The sequence below is a fragment of the Erinaceus europaeus genome, chromosome 2 (genome assembly GCF_950295315.1).
Source record: "Erinaceus europaeus chromosome 2, mEriEur2.1, whole genome shotgun sequence".
Classification (NCBI taxonomy): Eukaryota; Metazoa; Chordata; class Mammalia; order Eulipotyphla; family Erinaceidae; genus Erinaceus; species Erinaceus europaeus.
The window spans coordinates 34,331,663-34,344,979 of NC_080163.1; the positions used below are offsets into that span (position 1 = coordinate 34,331,663).

The 13,317-nt window shown below is 39.2% G+C and overlaps 1 protein-coding gene across 7 annotated transcripts in view; it reads left to right on the forward strand.

Moving 5' to 3' along the window:
- The window catches only part of CDC42SE2 (CDC42 small effector 2), a 183,557-nt gene that overhangs the window by 134,444 nt on the left and 35,796 nt on the right, over positions 1–13,317 (forward strand). For all 7 annotated transcript variants that reach the window (XM_060177721.1, XM_060177714.1, XM_060177728.1 and 4 more), the window contains one exon: positions 12,100–12,428. In XM_060177721.1, coding sequence (XP_060033704.1) covers positions 12,375–12,428 — 54 coding nt within the window. In that variant the 5' untranslated portion in view covers positions 12,100–12,374. The remainder of the gene's footprint in view (positions 1–12,099; positions 12,429–13,317) is intronic.

The following is a 13,317-nucleotide window of genomic DNA, read 5'->3' on the forward strand; positions in this document are numbered from 1 at the left end:
TACTTTAGATATAAATAAAGATTTGTTTAAATGTAAGGTTTTTTTAAAAAATATATATAATTTAGTTTTTATCCAGGGAGTGGCAAGTAGTAGGATAGAATTTGATGTGCATTACCCCCCCCCCTTTCTTTTCAAGAACACTACTCTATCATGTAGTGCCAGTGGTTGAGCTTGGTACCACCCTGGGAATCCAGCTTTATGAATATTGTATTTAAGGTAACTAGGAGACTGCACGAGATGTTCATTAACAAAATGTCTACCTAGACTCTGTAGAATATTCCCAATACTTGAGAACTTTGTGTTACATAATTAGTTCTAATTCTAGGCAGGATTTTTTAAAAAAATATTTATTTTATTTATTTATTCCCTTTTGTTGCCCTTGTTGTTATTGTTGTTGTCATTGTTGGATAGGACAGAGAGAAATGGAGAGAGGAGGGGAAGACAGAGAGGAGCAGAGAAAGATAGACACCTGCAGACCTGCTTCACCGCCTGTGAAGCGACTCCCCTGCAGGTGGGGAGCCGGGGTTGGAACCGGGATCCTTATGCCGGTCATTGTGCTTTGCGCCACCTGCGCTTAACCCGCTGTGCTACAGCCCGACTCTCTCTAGGCAGGATTTAAGGAGAATGGATAAAGGAATAGAGGCAGCAGGGTAAAAGAGAGGAGAACCCCCCAAAAGGAGGAAGATTATTAAAAAGAGTGAAAAACAAATGTGGCCATTCTTATACAAGTGGGAAAAGAAATAATGGGTAGTAGAGAATGGAAAAGTAGTTTTTATTTTTATTTTTTTAAATTTTTTATTGGGGGATTAATGGCTTACAGTCAACAGTAAAATACAATAGCTTATACATGCATAACATTTCCCAGTATGCCACGTAACAATACAACCTCCCAATAGGTCCTCCTCTTCCATCATGTCTCAGGACCTGAACCCTCCTCTCCCCGCCCCCAGAATCTCTTACTTTGGTGCAGTACACTAACTCCAGTCCAAGTTCTGCTTAGTGATTTCCCTTCTGATCTTGTTTTTCAACTTCTGCCTATGAGTGAGATCATCCCATATTCATCCTTCTGTTTCTGACTTAGGGAGAATAGTTTTCATGTATGTTACTTTGCTCTATTTGTATTGCAAATTCTTTTTTTTTTAAGTTTCTTTATTGGGGAATTAATGTTTTACATTCGACAGTAAATACAATAGTTTGTACATGCATAACATTTCCCACAAATTCTTTTAGATAGATCTGAGCCAGTATACTACATTGCTCCTGGGCTGATTTTTTTTTTTTTTAATTCTTTTCATTTCTGCTAGAGAAATAGAGGCAGTGGGGTAATGAAAAGAGGGAGAGACACAAAAGCACTGCCACACACACCATCTGTGGATCTTCCCTTGTTGCCATGGTGCCAGGGTTTTGCACGTGGTAAAGAGCCTAGCAGGTGAGCTATTTCGCTGCCCTCCCAAATGTAATTTAGAATGCACATATATTTGCTGTTAAATACTTGAATTTATTTATTTATTTTTAAATTTTTTATTTAAGAAAGGATTAATGAACAAAAACAAAGTAGGAGGGGTACAACTCCACACAATTCCCACCACCCAATCTCCATAGCCCACCCCCTCCCCTGATAGCTTTCCCATTCTCTAGCCCTCTGGGAGCATGGACCCAGAGTCATTGTGGGTTGCAGAAGGTAGAAGGTCTGGCTTCTGTAATTGCTTCCCCGCTGAACATGGGCGTTGACTGGTCAGTCCATACTCCCAGTCTGCCTCTCTCTTTCCCTAGTAAGGTGTGTCTCTGGGGAAGCTGAGCTCCAGGACACATTGGTGGGGTCTTCAATCCAGGGAAGCCTGGCTAGCATCCTGGTGGCATCTGGAACCTGGTGATTGAAAAGAGAGTTAACATACAAAGCCAAACAATTTGTTGAGCAATCATGGATCCCAAGCTTGGAATAGTGGAGAGGAAGTGTTAGGGAGGTACTCACTGCAAACTCTAGTGTACTACTGCTTTCAGGTATATATTTTGCAGTAGTTTATGGATACGTGTGCACATAAGCTCTCTCTCACAGAAACTGGTGTATATCTAGGTTATGGGACTTTGTTAGAAAGTGAGATACCTGAGATGAAATTAGAGTGTACTATAAAAGGAAAGGTCTCACCCGAGTAATGAAGCTGAAGGGTTGTCATTCCACACGTGAAGTCTCTGGACACAGTCTGAGGTGAAGCATGTTGAGGTGGCAATCGTTGCGTTGGTTAGGTTGTGATCGGCGGATGCAGTATTATTTGGTTTGGATTGGGAGATGCATACGGGAAAGTGGGCCCTATCCAAGGGTTCCAGGACTGGGGGAAGTAGGGGCTCTATAGTGGAGATGTGAGGTTCCTGCTGTCTTAGGGTTCAAAAAGACAATCGATAGTTAATGTTATCATCACATTATTTGTTAATTGGGTTAACTTTGAAAAGTCCTTTTGTTATGGTTTGCTGTACAGTATCCAGTATCTTGTATATAGCTGTGCTATTGGATGCTTCTAATCTACTTGGTCTAGGCTTTTGAGAGAGTCTGTGTATCAAATACACAGCCTATATATTAAAAGGATTCAGTTTGTCTTTTGAGAAACTTTGAGACATACAATTGATTTTCCCCCTCTCATATTAATTAACTACTGATTTATATGTCTACATTTTGCTAGGAGTGTACATAAACACCGTTCCCACCACCAAAAGACTGTGACCCATCCCTCCCGCCCACTCCCACCCCCCACTGGCCCAGGAAGCTACATGTCTACCCCTCACCACTGGGTTTTTACTTTGGTGCCCTACTTAAATACTTGAATTTATTTTTACCTTTATTTTTTTGCCTCTAGGGTTACCTCTGCCGGGGGGGGGGGGGGGATGTTTGCTGCTGGCTCTACAAATCTACTGCTCCTGGCGGCCATTTTTTTCCATTTTATTGGATAGGACAGAGAGAAGTTGAGAGAGGAGGGAGTGATAGAGAGGGAGAGAGAAAGACATAAGACATGTGCACTGTAATATGTTTATGAAAGCTTTTTTTTTTTTTTGGCTTCCAGATGTATTGCTGGGGCTCAGCGCTTGCACTATGAATCCACTGCTCCTGGCAGCCATATATATATTTAATTGTTGTTGACTAGTTCAGAGAAATTGAGACAGGAGGGGAAGACGGGGAGAGAAAGATAGACACCTGCAGACCTGTTTCACCGCCTGTGAAGCGACTCCCCTGCAGGTGGGGAGCCGGGGGCTCCGACCAGGATGCTTGTACAAGTCCCTGCTCTTAGTAATGTGTGCGCTTAACCTGGTGTGCCATTGCCTGGTACCCAATGAAAGCATTTCTTAAAGAGTGTCAGAAGCACATCTTAAGTAATAAATCTTGATAGTCCGTATTTCATTAAAGAACTTTGAAAGATGTTATTTTAAAAAGGTATAAAGACCATGGACATGCTGATCCAGATTCAAGCACTTAGTCCCAACCTGCAGTTGGTAAGCTTTATGAGCAGTGAAACAGTGATTTCAGGTGTATCTATTCTGTCTCTTTCTCTCTCTTTGTCTCTTACTCTCTACCAAAGAAAAAAATAATGGCCACTAGAACAGTGAAGTGGTGGAGGCATCAAGTCATAGTGATAACTCTGGTAGGGGAAAAAAAAGATGAATACCACTGAAAGATCCTGATAGTACATATAATTTGGTAAATAAGTCGATATAGACCATATAGAGAACAAACTAAATAAAAAATGGCCAAAAGACTTAGGAACCACTATTTACCAGTAAGTGCAAATTAAAATCACAGCAAGGTACTACTTCATATTCACTGGAATAGACTATACATTAAAGAAGCAGACAGTGCAAAGGGTTAGTAGTGTATCAAGTAACTGGAACTCACATTGCTGACACAAACACACACTGCTGTAAACAATTTGAAAAACTATAAGCAGTTTCTTATTCAGTTCAAACTACACTTGAATGAGCCAGCAGTTCCATCCCTAAGTATGCAAAAGTTTATAGCAGCTTTACTTGTAGTAGAGGTAATTTCTATCAACAGTTGAATGGTTAAACAAATTAGTACAATAAAAATATACTTAGCAACTGTAAAACATATTGAATTACCAAACAAGCAAGGCGGACAAATCTCAGATACATTCTAAATGAGAAAAGCCAGATGGGAAAAGGGGTCAACCCAGGAATGGTAGAATTGTGCCCAAAACAACTCCCATAAAAAAAGAATTTATGGGGAGTCGGGCGGTAGTAAAGCGGGTTAAGCACGTGGTGCAAAGCGCAAATACCAGCATAAGAATCCTGGTTCGAGCCTCCGGCTCCTCACCTGCAGGGGAGTCACTTCACATGCCGTGAAGCAGGCCTGTCAGGTGTCTATTTTTCTCTCCCCCTCTGTCTTCCCCTCCTCTCTCCATTTCTCTCTGTCCTATCTAACAACGATGACATCAATAACAACAACAATAAAACAACAAGGGCAACAAAAGGGAAAATAAAGTAATTAATTAAAAAAAAATGAGACATACAAGTGAAAACAATAGAAATAAGTCTCAGAGAAGTCAAAGGGGGTAAGCCCAGAAGCCTTCACAGAGGTCTTATTCTGGGCGATGTTCCATTTGTGGGTGGTGGCCACCAAGTGTTTATTGCATTATCATTCACTATACCATGTATATAATATTCTGCATGCACATTCTGTCTCACAGTAAAGTGAAGGAAATTAAAAAAAACAGCGGACTTGTGAGGAATCCATAGTTTGAAAATTCTGCTTAAAATGATATTTTTTTAAAAAAAAGATTTGTACCACCAGCCAATACTGTTAGATTAGAACAAATTTAATGCTGGGCAACTATGAATAAACCTTATTTATTGATAATTCAGACTTGGTAATTGATACACATGTTTGTATTTCTGGTAGAAACTTCTGATATGTCCTGTAACTTCAGACCCCTCCCTCCTTTTCCTTCCTCAGTCCTAGAAATAATCACTTTCCTTTTATTTTAATGATTTCCCGTACTTATACCTATGTGTGCATCTCTAAACAAGATGCTTTAACTTGTCTTGCAAATTCATATACATGAAATGATTTCATATGTGTTATTTCCTTTCCTTCTTTTCCTCGTGTGTTATTATTTCCTTTCCTCAACAGGTCAGTGAGGTTTGTTCATGGCATTGCTTGAAGCCATCATTTTGATTTTGTGTAGCAAATCTTAATATATGTGTAGTGCGATTAATGCTTTGTTCAATTTTATTAATGTTTTTCCTTTTCTAAAATTTTCGCTTTGTTGTGAGTAAAGAAAAGGGGGTAAAGAGGATCAGAACACAGCTCTGCTGTAGCAGAAGGAGGTGCAAGGAACTGAACCTGTGGCCTCTGGGAACCTCAGACACACACTGTTTGGTGCTCTTAACATGCCAAGTTTCCTTTTGGTCCCCATTGCTTTTCTGATAGCCTTTTAGGTTGACTCTTAAAGGTTTGTAGCTATTAGAAACCACCTGTTTTACTACTTTATTCTATTTGTGGTTTTATTTCTAAATAGTAAGAATATCTTATAATCAATGGTAAGAGCACCTTGTACTATACTATTGATAGATAAAGTAACTTCATATGCATCATCAGATCTGGCTTTCATGTTAGACCTGTGAAAATTGGCACTGTTAACATTTCATTTTATAACTGGTGATAGAGCCTGTCATTTGCCCAAGCTAATACTGCCAAAAATTAGAGCTGTGCTAACAACTGGTGCAGATAATTGTATTTTGAACTATTCTCTTTTTTTTTTTCCGCCACCATGGATATTATTAGGACTCAACGTCTGCATGGTGACTCCTCCACTCCTGGTGGCCTTTATTTTTTTTTTTCTCTCTCTCTCTCCCTTCCTTCTGCCCCTCCCCTTCCCTGGCCTTTAGCACTGCTTCGCTACTTCTGAATCTTGCCCCCTGCAGTTGGAGACTAGGGGCTTGAACTGGGGTCTTCAGACATGTTAATATATGTGCTTTACGAGGTCCACCACTGCCTGGTCCCTAAGCTCCATACTCTTAACTTCTTATTATTTTTTCAATCAAGACAAACATGTTTAATACCTCAAATTGAATTAAAGTACTTCAGATTAAGAAAAATTAAATTATCCGCCTAAAGGTATGCCTTAAATTATGAATAGGTTGTTAGAAGATAAATCCTTTTTTTTTTTTTTTAGCATATATTCTCAACCAGGTGTGCCACCACCTGGGACCCATAATTTTTTAAAAATATTTATTTACTTTCCCTTTTGTTGCCCTTGTTTTTTTTATTGTTGCAGTTATTGTTGTTACTAGTGTCATCATTGTAGGATAGGACAGAGAGAAATGGAGAGAGGGGGAGAGAAAAATAGACACATGCAGGCCTGTTTCACCGCCTATGAAGCGACTTCTCTGCAGGTGGGGAGCTGCAGGCTCAACCAGGATCCTTATGCTGGTCCTTGCGCTTTGCGCCATGTGCGCTTAACCCACTGCACTACTGTCCAACTCCCCATAAGTTCTTTTTTTTAATGTGAGTTGTTTTGGGCACAATTTTACCATTTCCTGGGTCGACCCCCTCCCCATTCTTTTTCTTTCTAATACACATAGAAAGTAAGTCAGAAGGAGGGAGAAGAAACATAAAGGGGGGGAGGGGGACACACAATATAGCATTACTCTACTGTCTGTGGAGCTTCCCCTAGCTCTGCGGCAGCTAGGGCTTGATCCTTGGTACGCCCTGCAGCTTGAGCTATCTCTCAGCCTCATATATACTTTATTATGTCTTAAAAAACAATCGCTCACACAGATATAATCTGTAGCATTTGATTTAGGTATGGGAAAGGAGGCAAGAAGACTAAGAAGAGAGAAGTTGATTACCTGTTACCAGAAAATGCTACAGCAGCTGATACTCATGCCAGAAATCAGAAGACAACTTTTAATTCAAGGAACCTCTGCCAGATGTGCAGTAACCTTGGATGATTCAAGATTTTCTGAAGTCTTGTTAAGAATCGATGAGTTTGTGAAATACTCTCTGGTGCTGTAGACCAGTGTGACCCGTTATGTATGTGTGGAATGTGCTGAGCTGTGTTCTAAGCCAAGTTTAGATGTTGATGTTGCAAAGGGGCACTTCTATTATTTTAAGACTAAGAAGTGGGAAGTCTTGAAATTGGACATTTTTTTTCTCTTCTGGCAATTGGCAGTTCAAGAAATGAAAGCAACAGTTATATTAGTGGCAGTGTTAAGTATTTATGAAGAACTACTAAAGGGTTTTTATATACAAACATATTAAAAATATACTTTGGAGATGAATTGTGTAAAGGATGTTTAGGAAAGTAAGAAGGCAAATGTATTGGCATGGCACTCCAAGACAGTTTGAAGTATTTAAAAATGTATATGTTTACTTCAGCAAATAAAAATCTGTGGAGGGGGCCAAATGTGGCGCACCTATTACAGCACTCAGGGACCCAGGTTCGAGCCACCAGGCCCCACCTGCAGGGGAAAAGCTTCACAGGTGGTTAAACTGGGCTGCAGGTGTCTCTCTCTCTCCCTATCACCCCTTCCCTTTTGATTTCTGGCTGTTTCTATCCAATAAATAAATAAAGATAATTTAAAAATTAAAGTAAATAAAAACCTGTGGAGTTGCATATAATCCCCTTATTTTGAAAATATGTTTAAACAGCTGTATTTAGGAGGATAATACAAATATACATTCTTTTGCTTCCAAAAGCAGAAGTGCAAATTTATTTTACTTTATCAGTTATTCTCCAATTAAACATTAAGAGGAAATAGTTTAAATATTGTTTTCAAATATAGAGGAATAGAAAAATATTTTGTAATTTGCTTTACGTAGAACTGGATATATAATGTTAGAAACCAGTGTTAAACTGTAAATGGGAAAGGAGTTTGAAAATGTAAGATGGGTAATAGAATACTCTAGTTTATAAAGTAGGAGGCCATTTTGAGTTGTTGGGTTTTTTTTCCCCCCTCTCTACCATTGTTTTGCTGGGGCTCTGTGCTTACAGGGTTCTACTTTTCCTGGTGGGCTCTCCCCTCCCCCCAGAGGTGAAAGACGGGAAAGGTAAAAGAGAATGAGAAGAGACATCACAGTATTGCTTTACTGTTCATGAAGCTTCCCCTTCGCATGGTGTTCCCATGCGGTGATGGGAGATGAGAGAGATAAATTAATATCTGAAGGTGACTTCTGGCAGAGTTTTGAGCTGCGTAGATAGATGAGAAAACTTGATGAAATAAGACAGATTGTAGATGAGGTATGTAGCTAAGTGGTAGTGTAGATGTATATGCATGTGTTGTGTGCTCTAGGATCCCTACTACAAATAAAATGCTCTCCGAAGAAAATAAACAGCCCTCCCAAAGCCAATACATTTTTAAAACATCAGATTTCAAATTCAGTAGATTTGAAAGCATCAGAATAGCTCCATATCTATGTACAACATTGATGAGCATGACATAGTTTCAGATTCAGAGACATACTTTACTCTCTCCCCTGCTCCCTCCCTCCCCTCCCCTTCCCTTGTGTGAACTTTAGAATTCTAGCACTTGGATCCTAGCTCAAAATATAATTGCTCTATAACCCACTAAGCCAAAAAGGTTTACTGTCTGCTCTCAAATGCCTGGTCCCTTTATAGAAAATGATGGCCAGCCCCTGGTTTAGGCCACTGTACTAGTTCATTTATTTATTGTTATTTTTCACATACTCTTGTATACAGTTCATGGTTTTTGAATTATTTACAAAACTGGCTTTTTTATGTTACATTTTTATTGAAGACATAACTGGTTTTCACAGAATTGGTTATAGATCATTTTACAATAACTTTTTTTTTTTTTTTTTTTGCCTCCAAGGTTATTGCCGGGACTCAGTGCCTGCACCACGAATGCACTGCTCCTGGAGACCATTTTTTCCCCTTTTGTTGCCCTTGTTTTATCATTGTGTAGTTATTATTATTGTTGTTGTTGCTGTCGTTGGATAGGACAGAGAGAAATGGAGAGAGGAGGGGGAAGACAGGGAGAGAAAGATTGACAGATCTGCTTCACTGCCTGTGAAGCGACTCCCTGCAGGTGGGTAGCCAGGGGCTGGAGCCGGATCCCTAGCTGGTCCTTGCACTTCGCGCCACATGCACTTAACCCGCTGCACTACTGCCCAATCCCTACTTTTTAATTCCCAAGTCTTTATACAAGTGGGTAAAACTTGTTAAGGAGCAACACTGAAGACAGGTTCATGGAATTGTCAGGTTCATGGAATTGTGGTTTTAACCCTCCCTGCTTTAAATTCTTGCTAAGAAGGGTTAGATAGAAGCAGTAAGTAAAGCATATTGAACTTATACCTCTTGACATATTTACTCAGTTCAGTGTACAAAAATGCCACTGCTTGTTTTGGAGTTTGAGTGAGATGAAGAATGTTTTAAAATTAAGCATTCCAGTTTCTGGATTTTAACTATGGCAAGAATGTAAATTTTCTTTCTTCTGGTCTTCTTAAAAACATGCTTGAATGTTGATAAGCAGTTTTCTATATGTTAGAGAACTTTCTGGTCTCTTTAGAATCCAGATCCCTAACTCAAGCTTTATTACTACCTGCATTAGTGCTGTTTAACCATATGTATGTATTTTCACTGGCGATCTCTCTGTAAAGTGACTTATTTCTAACAAGGTCTAGAGACAGTGCTTTGCGGTAGCAAAGAGAAGTTGCATTTCACTTAAATGCTCTTTGATTCTGTAATGCAGCTGTAACCGTTTATTATGGGCATACCTTATCAATATATGAGGTCTCCCTCAAGCTTTGCAGATATGTGATTTACATTTCAACACTTGGGATAAAAATGTTACTATTGTGAGTAATCAAATTAAAGTGTAACTGACCTTTTATCACCTTATTTCAACAATGACTTTTACCTTCACTCAGTCCTACCACCCTGTTTTAATACTTCGTTCCCAGTACTGTTGATATTTCTACTTCTTTCCCCTCATTTCTCTTCTCAACTTTAATTTCTGTCCACACTTTCACTGAGCATTCCAATGTACAGTTCTTAGTTTTTGCTATCTCATTGGGAATTAATACTGTTACCTGCTTCAGTGACGCCACATTATGTTTTTCTCTCCTCTTGCTGTAATGTTCAAACCTCACTTGCCACTTAATGCTGATATTTCTTAGACTTCTCTGTTAGAACCTCTTTGCTTTTCACTATACTATTTCCCCAGAATTTGGCATTCATTGCTTTGACTTCAATCTGCTAATGATTCGAATCAGACTTCTCCTTGGTTTCAGAGCTTAGTATCTGATTGTCTGCTCAACCTCTTTACTTGATGGCTGAATAGACTGTATATGATTTAACTCACCTTAATGTAGCTGCAGGTTAAAGAGGGAGAGATGCTGTGTCACAAAGCCTCAGGTACACAGGACAAAGCCTGTGTTAGAGACAACTATAAGCAGAGATGCAGATCCTCTGCACCTCCTCTTCTCACTGCTTCTCAGTTGTGGTATCTCAGAACTATTGAAGTGCAGAACATGGCTGAGTAATCTTTGCAGTCAAAAGGGAAAGGTAGACTCATTCGTGACTCCACTCCAGATAGAAAATTGTCTATTGCTGATCAGGTTATTTGTCCATAGCAGGATATAAAGTAATTTCACTGTAGTATATAAAATATTTTGAATGAGGCGAGGAAAGACAGCATAATCGTTATTCAAAAGACTTTCATGCCTGGGGCTTTGAAGTCCTAGGTTCAGTCCCTTGAACCATGGTAAGCCAGAGCTATGCAGTGTTCTGTTGGAAAAAAATTTTTTTGAATGATATTCATTCCAGTTATGGCGGGAGCAGGTATCTAATATTTTAATTGCCAAATGGAAACTGAACTGACACCCATCCAATTTATATGTATAGCTCTATTGATAATTTCAGTGTAAAGATTGAAAATTTTATATTAATTATAGTTGCTTGAGTATCTATAAGAGCTGATTACTGTGCCAGCTACTGCAGAAACCTTTACAAAAAAGGATACCTTCTTGGAATTAAAGACTTTCATATGGTAATCATGGGGTTGTAAAATAAACTTACTAAAAATTTATGCTTTTTAAAATCATAAAATAGAATACCCCACAAAGGCAAGTACTTCTTTTTTTTTCCAATGATACTTTTTTAAATTTTCAGCTGTTAATATATTTTTTTAATTTTATTTATAAAAAGGAAACACTGGGGGCTGGGTGGTGGCGCACCTGGTTGAGCGCACGTTACAGTGCACAAGAACCCAGGTTCAAGCCCACCTGCAGGGGGAAAGCTTCACAAGTGGTGAAGCAGGGCTGCAGGTGTCTCTCTGTCTCCCTATCTCCCCTTCCTCTCAATTTCTGGCTGTCTCTCTTCAAAAGATAAAGATTTAAAAAAATAATTAAAAAAGAAAGGAAACACTGATGAAACCATAGGATAAGAAGAGTACAACTCCACAAAATTCCCACCACCAGAACTCTGTATCCCATGCCCTCCCCTCCCCTGATAGCTTTCCTATTCTTTAATTCTCTGGGAGTATGGACCCAAGGTCATTGTGGGATGCAGAAGGTGGAAGGTCCGACTTCTGTAATTGCTTCCCCACTGAACATGGGTGTTGACAGGTCAGTCGATCATAATCCCAGCCTGCCTCTCTTTTTCCCTAGTGGGGCAGGGTTCTGGGGAATTGAGCTCCAGGACACATTAGTGAGGTTTTCTGTCCAGGGAAGTCTGGTTGGCATCACGCTAGGCATCTGGAACCTGGTGTCTGAAAAGAGAGTTAACGTATAAAGCCAAACAAAATGTTGACTAGTCATGAACCTAAAGGCTGGAATAGTGCAGACGATGAGTTTGGTGGTGGGTGAGGGGTGTGTGTGTGTGTCTCCGTTTTGTAAATAGCTAGTCAGCATATTTTAGTTACATTCCAAAGGGCCTGTGGCTAGCTATACTACTTGTACTAATACTTTTATAACAGGGATACTTTAAAAAAATGCTGAAAAATTGTTGAATATCAAATTATAAAAAATGTGGATTTTCTTTCAGTGCTTACTTTTGGGGAATTATTTTATCACAAACTAAGACTTCTTAGGATAAGTAATTTTTCCCCCTTTTCCTTTTTTTTTTCTTCTAGACTACTGTTATAGGCCCAGTGTCGAAAGAAATTTTTGTACCTTCCTGGTGGTTCAGTAACAAGTCTCTGTGGAACTAGAAGCAAAGAAACAGTCTATTTCTTTATGAAATTGATTTTATAAGATACTTCCAGAAATAGAAACACAGAAGCAATAAAATTGCTATTTGGCATCATTGGAGATTCATCAATTTAGAGGAAGGAGCCTGCTCTGTGAAGCTTCCTGAGCCAAGATTTGGAGCCTTCCTTGGTGCTCATTTCTGTCTTGGACTATAAGCATGAGTGAATTCTGGTTGTGTTTCAACTGCTGTATTGCAGAACAGCCTCAGCCTGTAAGTATGAAGTAATATGTGTACAGATTGGGTGGAGTGCTTATTAAAACATACCACTGGCTCTCAGCTGTGGAGGATCAGGACCCCAGCAATTACTACTGGGCAGACTTTAAAAGAGCCTCACCAAGCAGTTAAGTGGAACTCTGAACATTTGCTGTTAAAAGGAAAAAAAAGTTGTTTTCTGAGTAAGTACTTTGTTTTAAGAACTGTGGTAGATCATTGTATCTGACTGAGAAGTTTGTGCTCTTCTCCCAAGCAGATGACTTCTCAAGCAACAATGAGAAGGAAACAACTTGAGGTAAAACGGCTCAGTCAGACATGGAAATCAGTGGGTGAAAGATGTGGCAGACAGATTTCTTTTACATCCTGCTCAATTTACCATCTCATCTTCTTCACAGTAGTAGCCTATTGAGAAAAAAATACCATTATTCTTACTATTTCTCAACTTAAATAGGCCATGCAGATAGTTAACTGAGCTTGGGTGGCTTCTTGGTATATGCCCTGGTTTTGTACCATACTAACCTCTGGATATATTGCTGCCTCTATCAGAACCCTGCTATCCTACCTCCATTTTCCCTTTCTTGGCTAATATCTTGTTTGTATTTCTTCCCATCATCTCTTAACATGGAACTTAAGTTATAAATAATTGTTCTGTAGTTTCTCCTACCATCTCTTTGAATTCCTTTAGGAACCCTGACATACTTCCTTTGTATCTTCAAGATCAGACCAACTGTTTTGGATAAATACGTGAATTTATATTTTGTCCTGATTTTTAAAAAATATTTTCATTTATTATTATTAGATAGAGACAGAAATTAAGAGTAGAGAGGTAGAGAGGGAGCAGGGCAGAGAGACAACTGCAGCTCCGTTTCAGCACTTGTGAAGCTTT